The sequence below is a fragment of the Aquarana catesbeiana genome, linkage group LG01 (genome assembly GCF_042186555.1).
Source record: "Aquarana catesbeiana isolate 2022-GZ linkage group LG01, ASM4218655v1, whole genome shotgun sequence".
In the NCBI taxonomy this organism is placed as follows: domain Eukaryota; kingdom Metazoa; phylum Chordata; class Amphibia; order Anura; family Ranidae; genus Aquarana; species Aquarana catesbeiana.
The window spans coordinates 818,245,184-818,263,438 of NC_133324.1; the positions used below are offsets into that span (position 1 = coordinate 818,245,184).

Here is an 18,255-nt window from a genome sequence, read left to right on the forward strand (position 1 = left end):
CCTATTGAGATGCTTGTTTTTAACTACGGAACTGTGAGTGCACTTCATCATTTTTAAACATGTTGGTATACAGTAATACTCTTTGAATATTTGTATTTTGTATGTTCCACTACCGTGAGCGGAATCTGAACTGGAGAGCTCCTGGATCACCACCACCTATGTGGATATTTTGGTGAAAAACACTCTCTAAAGCTTGTTTGGCTTTTCCATTTGGAAGCCAAATTGTTTTGGTAAGCAGCCATTTCTTATAATTGCTCTCCTTCATGGAGGATTTGGGGAAGTTGGCTCCCTTCATGCATGTACTTCTATCTTTTAGCTCACCCATTTGGGACACATTTTTTTTTCTTTTTTGTTCCTTTTTTTTTAATTGTTTGTTTGCACTGATTGGACTGTTGCATAATCTTTTTACACTGTGCTACTCCGAATAGGCACGTTGTGGGGTCACTATTTGTACATACATTGTTATATACAGTATCTCACAAAAGTGAGTACACCCCTCACATTTTTGTAAATATTTTATTATATCTTTTCATGTGATAACACTGAAGAAATTACACTTTGCTACAATGTAAAGTAGTGAGTGTACAGCTTGCATAACAGTGTAAATTTGCTGTCCCCTCAAAATAACTCAACACACAGCCATTAATGTCTAATCCGCTGGCAACAAAAGTGAGTACACCCCTAAGTGAAAATGTCCAAATTGGGTTGGTATTCATGGTTCCCTCAATGAACTGTAGCTCCCCAGTGCCGGCAGCACTCATGCAGCCCCAGACCATGACACTCCCTCCACCATGCTTGACTGTAGGCAAGACACACTTGTCTTTGTACTCCTCACCTGGTTGCCACCGCACACGCTTGACACCATCTGAACCAAATAGGTGTATCTTGGTCTCATCAGACCCCAGGATATGGTTCCAGTAATCCATGTCCTTAGTCTGCTTGTCTTCAGCAAACTGTTCACAGGCTTTCTTGTGCATCATCTTTAGAAGATTCTTTCTTCTGGGACAACAGCCATGCAGACCAATTTGATGCAGTGTGTGGTGTATGGTCTGAGCACTGACAGGCTGACCCCCACATCTTCAAACTCTGCAGCAGTGGTGGCAGCACTCATATGTCTATTTCCCAAAGACAACCTCTGGATATGACACTGAGCATGTGCACTCAATTTCATTGGTCGACCATGGCGAGTGGAACCTGTCCTGTTAAACCGCTGTATGGTCTTGACCACCGTTCTGCGGCTTAGTTTCAGGGTCTTGGCAATCTTCTTATAGCCTAGGCCATCTTTAGGTACAGCAACAATTCTTTATTTCAGATCCTTAGAGAGCTACAAAGTTAAATATTTAGTCAGGTTGAAAAAAGACACAAGTTCAACCATAAAAAAAAAATTAATAAAAAAAAATATCATACAATCCCATACACCCAATTCTATACGCACAGTTGATCCAGAGGAAGGTGAAAAAAACCCCAGAAAAGCAGGATCCATTTTGCTACAGCAGTGGTAAAAAATCCTTCCTGATCCCAGAGAGGCAATCAGATTTTCCCTGGATCAATTTTACCTATAAATGTTAGTACCCAGTTATATTATGTACATTTAGGAAAGAATTCAGGCCTTTCTTAAAGCAATCTACTGAGCTGGCCAGAACCACCTCTGGAGGGAGTCTATTCCACATTTTCACAGCTCTTACTGTAAAGAAACATTTTCGTATTTGGAGTTGAAATCTATTCCTCTAGATGTAAAGAGTGCCACCTTGTCCTCAGTGTTGACCGTAAAGTGAATAACTCAACACCAAATTCACTATATGGTCCCCTTATATATTTATACATGGTGATCATATCCCCCTTAATCTCCTCTTCTCAAGAGTGAATAAATTCAGTTCCTTTAATCTTTCCTCATAGCTGAGCTCCCCCATGCCTCTTACCAGTTTGGTTGCCCTTCTCTGCACTTTCTCCAGTTCCCCAATATCCTTTTTGAGAACTGGTGCCCAAAACTGAACTGCATATTCCAGATGAGGTCTTACTAACGATTTGTACAGGGGCACAATGATATCTCTCTCTCTAGAGTCCATACCTCTCTTAATACAAGAAAGGACTTTGCTCGCTTTGCAAACCGCAGCTTGGCATTGCATGCTATTATTGAGCTTATGATCTACCAAAACCTCTAGATCCTTCTCCACCATTGATTTCCCCAGTTGTATTCCCCCTAGCATATATGATGCATGCATATTCTTAGCCCCCAAGTGAATAACTTTACATTTATCAACATCTGCCACATAGTCGCTCCAATTAGACAGTGCATTGAGGTCTGCTTGTAAATTGGAGACATCCTGTAAAGATGTTATTCCACTGCATAGCTTAGTGTCATCTGCAAAGACAGAAATGCTACTTTTAATCCCAGACCCAATATCATTTATAAAGGTATTAAAAAGTAAGGGTCCCAGCACTGAACCTTGGGGTACAGCACTGATAACCGTAGACCATTCAGCGTAAGAATCATTAACCACTACTCTCTGAATTCTGTCTTTTAGCCAGTTTTCTATCCATTTACAAACTGATATTTCCAAGCCTGTAGACATTACCTTACACATGAGCCGTGTGTGGGGAACTGTGTCAAACGCTTTTGCAAAATCCAAGTGTCCACCGCCACCCCTCTGTCCAAGGTTTTACTTACCTCCTCATAAAAAGAAATCAGGTTTGTTTGACAACTTCTGTCTTTCTTGAATCCATGCTGTCTGAAGCTTAAAATATTTTTTTTCCAGCAAGAACTTGTCTATGTGGTCTTTTATTAAACTCTCCAGTATCCTCCCGACTATATAAGTTAAATTAACAGGTCTATAGTTACTTGGTAAAGACTTTGTTCCCTTTTTAAATATAGGCACCACATTGGCCCTACGCCAATCCAGTGGTACTATTCCAGTCATTAATGAGTCCCTAAAAATTAGATACAATGGCTTTGAAATTACAGAGCTCAATTCTTTTAGGATACGTGGGTGGATGCCATCTGGTCCAGGTGCTTTATCCACCTTTATTCTGTCTAAATATTTGAGGACCATATCCCTTTTGAGCCATTGTGAATCATTTGGGGCTGTGTCACTACCACCCCCATTATGGACATGAGCTCCCCCATGCTCCTTTGTATACACAGAGCTGAATAAAGTATTTAATAAATGTGCCTTCTCTTTGTCCACAGTCACCCATTCTATATTATTTTGTAAAGGTCCTACATGCTCAGACCTGACATTTTTACTATTAATATATTTGAAGAATTTTTGGGGGTTTGTCCTACTATCTTTTGCAGTCTGTTGTTCGTTATGAGTTTTTGCGTCCTTGAGTTCCTTTTTACATATGCTGTTATATTCTTTGTAACATTTAAACTACACTAGTGTTCCTTCATTTTTATATTTTTTAAAAGCTCTTTTCTTATTGTTTATAGCTTTTTTAACTTTGGCTGTGAGCCGCATACAGTAGCTCTTTGCCATGAGGTGCCATGTTGAACTTCCAGTGACCAGTATGAGAGAGTGAGAGCGATAACACCAAATTTAACACACCTGCTCCCCATTCACACCTGAGACCTTGTAACACTAATGAGTCACATGACACCGGGGAGGGAAAATGGCTAATCTGGCCCAATTTGGACATTTTCACTTAGGGGTGTACTCACTTCTGTTGCCAGCAGTTTAGACATTAATGGCTGTGTGTTGAGTTATTTTGAGGGGGCAGCAAATTTACACTGTTATACCAGCTGTACACTCACTACTTTACATTGTAGCAAAGTGTAATTTCTTCAGTGTTGTCACATGAAAAGATATAATAAAATATTTACAAAAATGTGAAGGGTGTACTTACTTATGTGAAATACTGTAGTATTTCTCACTTATTTGGACAAGCACTGCACTTTTTGTGTATATAATTGTCACATTTGCTTGTGCTCTCAGCCAGTTAAATCAATGGAGTTTAGTTCCACTATAATTCGGAAGCTTCATAAAGAAAATCTAAATATTCAGGACCATGGATGGTTTTAACAACATGATTTTTTGCAAACTACATTACTTTGCCAACACTAGAAAATATTGTGATCATAAACACACATATATAAATGGTCAGACTCTTAAGTATTATCCTATTCCTTTCCATAAATGGACAGTTACACGGCCTGAAGGTGTGTCCCATGCACAAAAGTGTACAAATAGAAAATTGGCACGACTATATATAGAGATTGCTCAGCACTTTCCAATGTATTTACAAAGTAGCAATGTTATCACTGATTGTAATGCTACTTGTGCCAAATTAGTCATTTAGTGTTTTCAATGTCTGGATTAAAGGCCAATGTAAAAAGGTTTTTGCTTATTTAAAAAAGGCATTCCATAGAGCGCTAATATTTCACAGAGTAAAATATTCTAACCAATGAAACTGCATCCTTTCTTTAAAGCCAATAGAACAATAAATACTGATTTGTTATGTTAACCTCATTAAATGAGAATGAACCTTGAACAATAAGCCATGAGTTTGGTTACAAAAAGGTACAGATTATCTGCACATTCCAAGCTGCCTAAAGCTGATTTTTCATTGGTTGCCATGACTAGACCAGTGATGGCGAACCTTGGCACCCCAGATGTTTTGGAACTACATTTCCTATATAGCTCATGCACTCTACAGTGTAGTTGAGCATTATGGGAAATGTAGTTTCAAAACATCTGGGGTGCCAATGTTCGCCATCACTGCTATAGACTGCGCTCTTGCAATACATTATTAAAAAGTCATTACAGTCAACAAATAAAATCAATAGTGAGACTCTAATGCTATCTGGTAAAAACAGCAACTGTACTAAAGTCATAAAGTTCACTCATTTTCCTTTCCTAAAGGTGAACTTTATTTTTGCCTTCAGTCTTGAACAAAGATACAGTTTTATTCAATGCTGCTGTGTGCCAACATCCCTGTGAGTACATTTATTATTACAGGTACTTATATAGTGCCGTCAATTTATGCATCGCTTTACATATATATTGAACATTCACATCAGTCCCCGCCAATCTACAATTTACAACTCCCCTCCAATTCACAATCTAAGGTCCCTAACTCATATTCATACATACGCATACAAGGGCCAACTTGGACAGGAGCCAATTACGCTACCAGCATGTCTTTGGCGTGTGGGAGGAAACCGGAGTACCTGGAGGAAACCCACGCAGGCACAGGGAGAACATGCAAACTCAGGGTAGGTAGTGCTATAGTTGGAATTTGAACCAACAACCCCAGTGCTGCTAGGCAGAAGTGCTAACCACTTAGCCACTGTGCTGCCAAGAAAACAGTTCCTATGTTCAGTACATAAAAAACAGATAATAAACAGAAATTGGGACTTTTAGAGGCACATAGAGAAGTGTGAATAACCCTCTTAGAAACACAAACAATTTCTACAACCTTATATAAAATTGATATATTAAACAATTAAAAAAAAAACCAACAACAAAAAAGTAATGGCTGACTTATAACACTAAAACCTAATACCAAGATGTATTATTAGAGTACTCTATAATCCACAAACAGATCTTGGCATGGAGTAGATATGTCCGTATGGATAAACCCAACGCATTTCAATATAAATCTTCATCAGGATAAGATAGAGTGATAATTATATCGAGAATGCATAGTTGTACTGGGACAAACAGGTTCGTTTGATGGTTTTTCATCAACCTGGACCTGTCTGTCCCTGTATATGCTACTGCATGAGGTGCTGATTATCTCTATAACTAGTGAGGTGGACTGGGGCAGAGCAGTAATGTCTAGATGACAGGCTGAACTACTCAGTAAGTGGGGTAAGGTTCTTTCAAGCATCTCTAGGTTTATGCTTAAATTTACACGTGAGTGTTGCTTTAAATAAACCTGCAAGCGTCACAAACAGCTATCGCAAACTAAACATACTGCATATAAGGGGTAGCACTCAATATGTAAACCTATACTATAATAGAAGTTTCCCTGCCAATGGGGGAAGAGCAGCTTAATATATTAGAAAGTACACTAAAGAGTGAAAACCAGCAAGCATTTTGAGGCGGTAGAGATGACTGAGTCACAGAGCTGGAGGAAAGAAGGACAAATATACACATTTTTTCTATTTTATTTCTAGAATAAAATAAAAATAGCATTCCTCTTTTGTTCTGGAACTTATGGATATTAATTTTATTGCTAAAAATATGCACTAATTGAATATCTGGCAATGGTAAAAAGTAGGCCTTATACACTCCATTACCATGACATTTGTTGCTTACAAGTTAAAATCCGTATTTTTTGCTAGAAAGTTACTTAGAACCCCCAAACATATATATATATATATATATATATATATATATATATATATATATATATATATATATATATATATACATACATACATACATACATACATACATACATACATACATACATACATATATATTTAGCAGAGAATCCAGAGAATTAAATGGCGATTGTTGCAATATTTTATGTCACACTGTATTTGCGCAGCGGTCTTTCAAACTCAATTTTTAGGAAAAAAGACACTTTCATGAATTAAAAAATACTAAGTCAGCCCAATTTTTTTGTATAATGTGAAAGATGATGTTACGCTGAGTAAATAGATACCTAACATGTCATGCTTTGAAATTGTGCACACTCGTGGAATGGCGATACACTACGGTACCTTAAAACCTCCATAGGCGGTGCTTTAAAAAAAAAAAATAACGGTTACCAGGTTAGAGTTACAGAGGAGGTCTAGTGCTATCATTATTGCTCTCGCTCTGAAGATCGCGGCGATACCTCACATGTGTCATTTGAACACCCTTTACATATGCGGGCACAACTTTCGTGTACGTTTTCTTTGCTGCGTGAGCTTGCAGGGACAGGGGTGCTTTAAAAAAAAAAATTTTATTTTTTTTATTTTTTTTTTTTTACATTATGACCACCCCATGATCAGCCAAATAATTTATGATCACCCCATTATCAGCCAAAACATTATGACCACAACATGATCAGCCAAAATATTATGACCACCCCATGATCAGCCAAAACATTATGACCACCCCATGAAAAAAAAAAATAACTAAAAAAAAAAATCATTATTGAAAAAAAAAAATTTTTTTTGAAAAAAAAAAAACATTTTTGAAAAAAAAATCATTTTTGAAAAAAATGTTCAGCTCTTTCAGCTAATGATGGGACTTCTTCAACTTTTTTACTACTATTTATACTTTTTAAAATATTAAGCTTTTTAACACTTTTCACAGTTACTCCAGCCACTCCAACCACACAACAGTTACTCAAGCCACTCCATACAGTTACTCCGCCCACTTCAGTTGTAGACTACTGTAGGTGGAGGCAAAAACACTTCACACAATTTCCCCCGAAATTGTAGCTTTTCTAGTTTTAAAATACATTCATTATTTTGTTTATTCAGCATGAAATGGAGCTTAGTTATATAGCATGAGGCTGTATATTCTGCAATATTTACATTTTTGGTAAACTCATTCAATTAATCCAAGCTCTGCAAGCAGAGAAAACATGCACTGCATTGATGCAATTACACAATTTCACAGTAACCATGAGATAAAACAAAGTTCAGGAGTTTTCCTTTATCCCATTGTTTTTTAAATCTATGTACACTACAAACTATATGATTGAATCGGTTCTGATATTGCTGTTTTACTGACTTGCCTGTTTATTAATCTAAATAGGAAACCTTAATTTCATTTGCAAATATTAAAGATTCTAACTACCAGAAAGAATAAGTCCTTACATTTAAAGAGCACCTGTCGTTTCAGATCCATCAGGGCATCCACCTGCTGCCGCCACGTCCCTCACCTTGTTGTGTCACTGCCGCATCACCAGATGTCCCATTAAAGTGAATGGGACAGTCGGTGAGTCAACAGCGGGTCAGAGGAGGAGCCGCTGCGGGACAGAGATGACAGTTGCTCTTTAAAATTATGATTTAAATCAAGCCTTTTTACTTGTGATTTAAAGCATGATTTAAATTGTGATTTAAATCAACCTGATTTAAATCAAATCCACCCTGATATACACATGTTTAAAAGCAACCATTTCCTTTGCATAAGTTCTAAGACACACAGATCAAAGGATTTTGCTCAGCAGTAGAAAGCAGGGGGTGGAGATCTGATGTCACACACACATGGGCTATAGATTTGTAGTATAATATAGTTGTAGTAGCTGTACAGCTGTAGTACAATATTAAGTATAAGTATAATAGTTGTTTTGCTGTCTGTGCCTCTATTAACCCCTTCCCGACCGTCGCACGCTGATGTACGTCGGCATAATGGCACAGCTGGGCAAATGGACTTACAGGTACGTCCATTTGAATTTCCCGCCGTGCCATTGTGTGCGCGCCACTGGCGGTGCGCGCCGGCCGGGACCTCCGTGAGTCGGGTCGCGGGTCCCGCAGACTCAATCGCCGCGGGGATACCCACGATCGCCTCACGGAGAGGACGAACGGGGAGATGCTGATGTAAACAGCATCTCCTTGTTCTGCCTAGTGACAAGTGTCACTGATCCCTGCTCCCTGTTATAGGGAGCAGTGATCAGTGTAGTGACACTGCTAGCCCATCCCCCCTACAGTTAGTAATCACTCCCTAGTACTGACTTAACCCCTCCCCGCCCCCTAGTGGTTAACCCCTTCACTGCCAGTGTCATTTACACAGGAATCAGTGCATTTTTATAGCACTGATTGCTGTATAAATGACAATGGTCCCAAAAATGTGTCAAAAATGTCCGACATGTCCGCCATAATGTCACAGTCACAATAAAAATCGCTGATCACCACCATTACTAGTAAAAAAAAAAAATTATTAATAAAAATGCCATTAACCTATCCCCTATTTTGTAAACGCTATAACTTTTGCGCAAACCAATCAATAAACACTTATTGTGATTTTTTTTTTACCAAAAATATGTAGAAGAATACGATCGGCCTAAACTGAGGAAAAAAAAAAAATTTTTTATATATTTTTGGGGGATATTTATTATAGCAAAATGTAAAAAATAATGCGTTTTTTCCAAAATTCTCGCTCTTATTTTGTTTATAGCGCAAAAAATAAAAATCGCAGAGGCGATCAAATAACACCAAAAGAAAGCTCTATTTGTGGGAAAAAAAGGACGTCAATTTTGTTTGGGAGACACGTCGCATGACCGAGCAATTGTCAGTTAAAGCGACGCAGGAAGGGGGTAAAATCTTCCGGGGCTGAAGCGGTTAAGGAGATTCACCCTCTCTATTTGTCCTCTTTACTATTATTGACAAGAGGGAAAGTGAAAGAAAATCCAATGTTTTGGGCTGTCACCAGAACAGTAAAAGAGGGGGCATCTTCCAATGGGGACACTGGTTCTGATACCCTGGTGACAACCAGGGATTCCCTCACTGGAGGGATTTGAGGGGAAAGGAAATGTCCCTTACAGAACACAGATGGTGAGAAATATCAAACCCATAGGTTATAACCCTCCCTTACTCTATTTAAAATGTAACAAAAAAAGTTTTGCATTTAGTTCTACTTTAATGTAAGCTGCAATAAGGCAGTCTATTCATTTGAATGGGCTGCCAAAGCACCAGAGAGCAAAGAATATTGGGTCTGCGCTATTTTTGGTGATTTTTCTAGTAAGCTGATGTGCATTATGGTGCGCTACTATGCAGGTCCTTTCGGAGTGCATAAATACTGTTGTCACCAAATCATTGGGGTGTTGGACCCTGGGTCAGATCTACACCTTTCCATGGGTATCTTTTATTGTACAATATCTTCTCAAATGCAGCACATATATACAGTAATTTCTAACAATTTCAACTACTTTCAACTAACTATAAATTACATAAAATACTGAAAAGAATAAGAAATGATTTTGTCTGGTTTACTTAGAAGCTTCTGCTGATGGATCACCTTTACATGTTTGGTCATTTTTTTTTTGTGCTGTTTAAAAGTAACTAAACAGCCAGAAAACTGAAAACTGGTGTGTGTATAGTCACAATGGGGTTGAGTTACTAAAATTGGAGGGTGCAAAATCTGGTGAAGCTCTGCATAGCATCCATTTAGCTTCCGGTTTTGTTTTTTGTCAAAGCTTAACTGAACAAGCTGAAGTTAGAAGTGGATTGGCTACCATGCACAGCTGCACCAGATTTTGCACTCCCAGTTTTAGTAAATCAACCCCTACATGACCATGTTTTTGTGGTGGTTTAGTCAGGGCCAGCGCAACCAAAAGGTTGCTTAACCGCTTCAGCCCCGGAAGATTTTACCCCTTCCTGACCAGAGCACTTTTTGTGGTTCGGCACTGCGTCGCTTTTTTAACTGACAATTGCGCGGTCATGCGACGTTGCACCCAAACAAAATTGACGTCCTTTTTTTAACCACAAATAGAGCTTTCTTTTGGTGGTATTTGATCACCTCTGCGGTTTTTTTTTTTTTTTTGCGCTATAAATAAAAAAAAGGGCAACAATTTTGAAACAAAAAGCAATATTTTTTACTTTTTGTTTTCTTTATTTTTTTTATAATAAATATCCCCCAAATATATATAAAAAAATTTTTTCTCAGTTTGGGCCGATATGTATTCTTCTACCTATTTTTGGTAAAAATACCAAAAATCGCAATAAGGGTATATTGATTGGTTTGCGCAAAAGTTATAGGAGTTTTATGGCAATTTTATTATTCTTTTTTTAAATTATTTTATTATTTATTTATTTATTTTATTATATTTTATTATTTATTTATTGGCGACGATCTGCGATTTTTATCATGACTGCGACATTATGGTGGACACATCGGACACTTTTGACACTATTTTGGGACCATTGTCATTTATACACCCATCAGTGCTATAAAAATGCACTGATTGCTGTGTAAATGACACTGGCAGGGAAGGGGTTAAACACTAGGGGGCGATCAAGGGGTTAAGTGTGTCCTAGGGAGTGATTCTAACTGTGGGGGGGGGGGGGATGGGCTACCACTCATATGACAGCGATCACTGCTCCTGATGACCGGGAGCAGTGATCTCTGCCATGTCACTAGGCAGAATGGGGAAATGCCTTGTTTACATAGGCATCTGCGGCTCCATGACACGATCGCTAGGACATCGGCAGACATCGAGTCCGCGGGTCCCACGGGCACGCTGTACGCAGCGGGCATGTGTGCTAGCCCCGACGCTTAAAGGGGACATACAGGTACACCCATTTGCCCACCGCTGCCATTGTGCCGACGTATATCAGCGTGCATCGGTTGGCAAGTGGTTAAGCAGCCACCCTAGGGTGGCAGAATGGGGGGGGGGGCAACTGTTGGCTTTCTTGTGGAAGTGATACAAGCGGCTGTGAAGCGGCCTATCACTTCCACTGCCGCTGCAATGTACCTCCCCCCTGCCATGGTTTCCAGGCTCCACTGTCCCACAAACAGGTCTGGTGTTGTCATGGCGGGTGTTACTGGAATGGGCGACAAGGAGGTCAGTCGAACTCAATGCGCTCAGCTTCCTTCCTGTACACAAACCAGGAATTGATGTGTATGACGTCACTTCCTGGACCGGAGCTGTCATTCTCCAGGATCAGTGCTGGGGGAAGCAGCTGATGGAACATGGTCTGTGTTCCATCAGCTGCAGTGGATCAGAGAGGAGGCATCCAGGGTCTAATACAGTGTTTCTCAAATCCAGTCCTCAAGGCGCCCCAACAGGTCGTGTTTTCAGGATTTTCCTCAGATGAAACAGCTGTAGTAATTACTAAGGTAGTGAAACTGATCAAATCACCTGTGCAAAATAATGGAAAGCTTGCAAACATTATGCTGGGGCGCCTTGAGGGCTATTGGTCCCCTATGTGATAGCAATAAAAGTTATGTAAAAATAAATACAAATGTAATCAAAAATGTTTAAATATATAAGGAGACATATAAAAAAAAATATATTAAATCCAACACCCACAATTACAAAAAATTGCGTGCATTGGACCAACGTATGAAAACAGCAATTGTCCTACACAAGTTATATATCAACTCGTACATCAGAGAGAGCAATAATTTTAACATCAGTGCTCCTGCGTAACTCTAAACTGATGACCTGTAGGGGCTTTTAAAACGTTGCATGCGCCTGCAATTTTAAAGTTTGACATGAGTATCTATTTACTCGGCACAACCTCATCTTTTATATTTTACCAAAATAGGTAATAAATTGCATTTATGTGTCCAGAAATTAACTTTAATGTTTTTTGTTTTTTTTACTGAGATGTTGCCTTTCATAAACAGTTGCGCTAATGTCATGTAGCATAAAAAAATTGAATTACCAAAATTTTATTGTCTAGGGTTTCTGCTTTCAAAACAATAAAAATAATATTTTGGGGGTTTTACGAAATCTTCTGGTGTAAAATTATTTTTAAAACTCGTAAACAAAAATGTGAAAAATTTACAAAATGGCTCCAGGACTGCCATTGTGGAGGGGTGGTGGGAGGACATTGGGGGGAAGGGGTGGTGGGGAGGAAGGGAGGCAGCAAAATGCACCTTCACCTAAGTAGACAAAAATCCTTGCACTGGCCCTGGATTTAGTCCCTAACACCTTGAAATAGGGAATTGTATAATATAGGCAACTAAAATGAAAATGCCTTTATTTGTATACTTTGTATGCATAAAAACTGCAGATCAGCATAGTTTGTAATAAAAACAACAAGCAGTCAAACACCTATCCAAAAACGTAAAATTACTGCCCTAAGCTGTGTTCTTTCCACATATTGGATCCAATCTACCCCACTCCTGATAAAATCAACATGTTTTTTATATTAGCCGCCTTCTATCAGACTTGTTAATAAAATAATAGAAGCACAATATAAAAGAAAATTGTGAGAAGTGCTGACCTCAGATCATCGTATGCTTCTTCATCGGAGGAGAGCACGGACGCAGGGTTACTGCAGACACTGCCGATAGAATGACTGGGCTTCAGTTTACCTTCCTTAAGGTGAATCGAAGAATTTTTCTTTTTCTTCTTACCAAACAATTTTCTTAGAGGTTGAAACTTCCCTGTTCTTTTCTTCTCTATAGTGCGGAAGAGAAAATACACACTGTTATCAATATGACCTGCAATAAGCTATGGCTGCACAATCTCCCAGATCAAGATAGGACAAAGTCAAAGTGCAATTAGTGGAGGTATAAAGAAGCAAGTGTTTACACATGAAAAAAGCAGCAGAAGGAGAGTGATAAACACCAATTTCCAAATCACCCCATGCTTAGCACTGCACAGTCAGGGATTCAGGAAAGCACTGGTAAATAAAGTAAAATTTGTGCACTTGAGCAGACAAAGATAATGTAAATGTATGGGATAATTATTGACTGGAGAGTAGGTGCAGTGACTTTTGCTTTTTTCGCCCAGTGACATACCAGTATGAGCAGCTTACAGAACTCCTCAGATGCACTTAGGTACCCATCTTTCTGACATATGTCAGAATTAGTAGATTACCAGCATAGATGTAGCGCTACCCCTGTAGGGGCCCCTGATTTTAACTAGTTCCTTCTCAAGCAGTGCAGAGGCCACCAGCCACTCAAGCAACAGTCCATTCACTCCGGCTCCAAATGAGTAGTCTAAGGTTTGCCTTTTTGTATTTTATTGCTAGAAGATTTGAAAACAGGAGAGGGATTGGGATATGAGATACTCTAAAATGCTCAGCACATTAGGCAGAGGACCCTCTTCTCTTAGTAAAGTTAGCAATGTTTAGCTCTCACAGCTGGGGACCATGAGATAGCTTCGGATTATTTTAAACTCTGATAGCTGGGAACCACGAGACAGCTTTAGGAACAGTCAAAAGCCTCACAGCTGAGAACCATGAGGCAAATCTCTGTGATTTTAGGGTGCTGTACAGTTGCAGGGAGTCAGTCAGGATCTTTTACTCACAAATCCCAAAACTATTATTTCTGCAGACTCATCCCCCTGATAGAGAAGTCCAGGACTCGGATTCAGGATAATCCCAGGTCTCCCAGCCCAGCAACAGCCAAGGCCCAGCAGAACAGCAACTCACTCCAAAAGTGCCTCACTGGAAAGCAGCCCTCTGAAGGTCACAGAACCATCCTTCATGGGGTAAAGAACTAGCTACCTTACTTCAAATCTTTAGTAAATCAAGCCCCTAGTGTACAGCTTTAAACAGACAATTCCTCAGGCCTATAGTGATGTTTTATTTTACAGTCAGCATAATATAATATAATGCTATTTATCATGTTGGACTTCCAGTTAATGACAGTTTTTGGACTGAAGTTAGTAATACACAGAAAGGTAATTCAGTGGACTGAGATAAAAGATAAAAGGAAGTGTTACTCTTATCTGCTACACAAAGCCTGATAGGACACTTTATTCGTAAATCATTTATAAGGACTTCTCATATTTAAAGTGGAACTAAATGAAAACTTTATATTTTTCATATTGGATATTTTTAGAAGGTATAAAACCAGTGCAATTTTTTTTGCCATTTGTGTCTCATTGTGGATGTCCCATAGCCAAAACAGAAAGTGAGGGGAAATCCCTCCAAAGCAAATGAATCCCTGGTTGTCACCAGAACTAGTGACCCATTGGAAGATGTCCCCATATTCTTGTTCTAGACAACCCAAAAGGTGGGGTTTTCTTTTACTTTGACTTTTGGTGATGACAGTAAACACAGTGTTAATTTTGTCGACTAAAACGACTAAAACATTTTCGTTGACTAAATGAATACTATTTTAGTCGACTAAAATACGACTAAAATTAAAACAACTGAGATGACTAAAATACAACTAAAACTAAAATAGCATTTTAGTCAAAAGACTAAAATGGGACTAAAACTAAAATGCCATTTTAGTCAAAAGACTAAGACTAAAACTAAATTGAAATTTGACTTCAAAATTAACACTGGTCTGTAGTGCATGTTCATACTTCAATACCATAAATAATAACCTTAGATTTTTCACTACAGCAGTATATAATGAGTTTGGAAATTGTAGAGAAATGTTTAACTAATGCATTACAATTTAATTACACCCATTAGATTTTAGACAACTAAAATGAGTTTTAGTCGACTAAAATGTACTGGAGATTTTAGTCCACTAAAACATAGGGAATTTTAGTCGACTAAAATGTACTGGAGATTTAGTCGACTAAATACTAAAACAATTGCAGAAGACTAAAATGGGACTAAAACTAAAATGCCATTTTAGTCCTAAGACTAATGCCCCGTACACACGGTCGGACTTTGTACGGACATTCCGACAACAAAATCCTAGGATTTTTTCCGAAGGATGTTGGCTCAAACTTGTCTCGCATACACACAGTCACACAAAGTTGTCGGAAAATCCGATCGTTTTGAACGCGGTGACGTAAAACACGTACGTCGGGACTATAAATGGGGCAGTGGCCAATAGCTTTCATCTCTTTATTTATTCTGAGCATGCGTGGCACTTTGTGCGTCGGATTTGTGTACACACGATCGGAATTTCCGACAACGGATTTTGTTGTCGGAAAATTTTATATCCTGCTCTCAAACTTTGTGTGTCGGAAAATCCGATGGAAAATGTGTGATGGAGCCCACACACGGTCGGAATTTCCGACAACAAGGTCCTATCACACATTTTCCGTCGGAAAATCCGACCGTGTGTACGGGGCATTAGACTAAAACTAAATCGAAATTTGCTGCCAAAATGAACACTGAGTAAACAGGACAAAAAAAAGATGGTCAATCACCTTTATGGGGGCACAGACAGCAATAAAAAATGATGTGTTCTAATCTCTCTCCACTCTATCCAAAATTAAAAAAAGTTTTGCCTTTAGTTATACTTTAAGCTTCATAATGAGCTAAATAGATTGTTTATGATGCCGCAATAGACACAGAGGTTTGGTGCTTATTTTCTAGAACTTATGTTTTTCAGTATTACTTCAATACTATTGGCAGGATAGCACAATTTTCACTGTAATAACCCTTTGTGACTTTATAATTTTAGTTTAAGAGTTGCATTAGGTCAGTAATTGAGTTTAGAAGTTAGGTTGCAGTTTAACCACTTGCTTACTGGGCACTTAAACCCCCCTCCTGTCCAGACCAATTTTCAGCTTTTAGCGCTGTCGCACTCTGAACGACAATTGCGCGGTCATACAGCACTGTACCCAAATGAAATTTTTATCATTTTTTCCCCACAAATAGAGCTTTCTTTTGATGGTATTTGATCACCTCTGCGGTTTTTAGTTTTTGTTAAAAAAATTGAAAAAGACAGAATTTTTTTTTTTTTTAATTATATTTTTTTTATATTTTGTTATAAAATTTTGCAAATGGGTAATTTTTCTCCTTCGTTGATGTACGCTGATGAGGCGGCACTGATGGGCACCGATAGGTGGCAGTGATGGGCACTGATGGGTGGCGATGATGGGCACTGATGGGTGGCAGTGATGGGCACTGATTGGGCACTGATTGATGGCAGGCACTGCTAGGTGGTACTGATTGGCACCATTGGTGGGCATTGATAGGTGGCACTTGTGGGCATTGATAGGTGAGACTTGTGGGCACTGTGAGCACTGGCAGGTGGCAATGACAGATGGCACTTGTTGGCACAGATGAGGCATATGTGCCTCCTTCCTCTTCGGGACCGATGTCCCTTTGACGCAAGCCGGTGATCTGCGTTTTTTTCCTCCTCACGCTGTCAGTGTGAGGAGAAAACGAAACCGATCACCGAGGTTTTGTTTACATCATGTGATCAGCTGTCATTGGCTGACAGCTGATCACATGGTAAGGGGCTGGGACCGGCCCCTTACTCGGATCTGTGATCATCCGAGTCTCCGTAACTCGGTGATGACAGCGCGCACCCTGCAGGGTGCGCGTGGTGCGCGTGCACAGGGGAGGACGTCCCATGACGGCCTCCCGGAAATTGAGGTCCGCGCTGTAGCCGTCATTCGGCTATGGCCCAGACCTCAAGTGGTTAAAGACTAAATTATAAATATGTAAAGTGCTGTGCAAATTGGGTTTTCAGAGAGCAGTAACACAGTGGCTGCCAGGCATAAAGGAGGTGTTAATGTTGCCTCCTAAATGCCTTTTATTTGACAGTTGTAGCACCCTGGGGTATAGTTAGGGAGCTACTCACCAAATTCCTTATAAGGGGTAGCTACCATAGTTAAATTGATAGAGATCTATTGATCCCTAAGTTTGGCCTTGTTGTACTTTTCTCTTCTACCACTAGGTAGACGGGTACTTGGTGGTACTAGATATGAGAAAGGCAACCAAAGGTCAGGTTATGGGTACGTGGGTGTCCTGGCCAATGGGCAGGGGTTTTCTTTAATCCCTTGGCCTTCTGGGAGAGCCTATATATATTCGGGTGAGGTCAGGTGATCTGTAATCTGTGCCACCCAGACTGCCTCCTGGGTGGACGGGTGTCGTCTGCCCCAGGCTGCTAGGCCGGAGATTGGGCCTATCCCAGGGGCATCTGGCTGTAAGGCTGTGTGAGGGCCTATCTAGAAGTAAAAGGGCAGCGCAGGGTTAGGACTGCGGCTTGCAGTCCAACCAAAAGCGATGGTTCTCTCGGCCGGAGAACCTGTCAATGGTCAGAGGTAGAAGGGAAGCTGTCGCCATGAAGGGACCAAATCGCCTTTACCAGGGACCACAGTGAGTAACTGAAGCGAGTACCGGAACCATATTCTCACCGAATGGGCACAGTGTAGAATCAGGAATCTTCAGGTGGTGCTCAAGTCAGGGACCCAACCAGAGGAGGAGACGCTTGCAGAGCAGCCTTGTGTGTCAAGCCAGGGACCAAGCTGGTTAGCAGGGGTGAAGCTTGAGGAGAATCCGGAGTGCCAAGCTAGGGACCCAGCAGAGAAGCAGGGGTGACGCTTGAGGGGATACCACTGCCAACCTTGGAGGAGGTTAAGGGATTCATAGTCAGTGAATCAGTGAGTCTAGTGAGAGACCAGGAGCTCAGTATTGAAGAACTACAAGGAGCAGTTGTAGTGGAGCTGAAAGAACTGATATGTTGAGTTAGGAAATGTTAATGGACTGTTACCATAGGAGACAGCAATCCTACACGTGCAGAAGTGGCGCCTTGCTGGGGCCTTTCCCTGTACGGCTGTTCTCCTATTGAAGTCTCGGAGTCTGCCAATTGAGTCTGCAACTATCTAATGGTGTCCTGGCCCTAACCCTCTTTCCCCCTAAATATATAAAAAGGACTGTTAAAAGAAATAAAACCTCTTTAACATCCAAGAAGTGTCTGGCGCCCAATGACTTTCACCATCTTTGCACCCACTATGCCTCACAACCCACTACATATTGAAGGATGTCAGCTA

At 40.0% G+C, this 18,255-nt stretch overlaps 1 protein-coding gene across 4 annotated transcripts in view; it reads right to left on the bottom strand.

Annotated features, from left to right (window-relative positions):
- CRACD (capping protein inhibiting regulator of actin dynamics) overlaps positions 1–18,255 on the bottom strand; it is a 309,035-nt gene that overhangs the window by 120,652 nt on the left and 170,128 nt on the right. For all 4 annotated transcript variants that reach the window (XM_073608408.1, XM_073608409.1, XM_073608406.1 and 1 more), the window contains one exon: positions 12,836–13,013. In XM_073608408.1, coding sequence (XP_073464509.1) covers positions 12,836–13,013 — 178 coding nt within the window. The remainder of the gene's footprint in view (positions 1–12,835; positions 13,014–18,255) is intronic.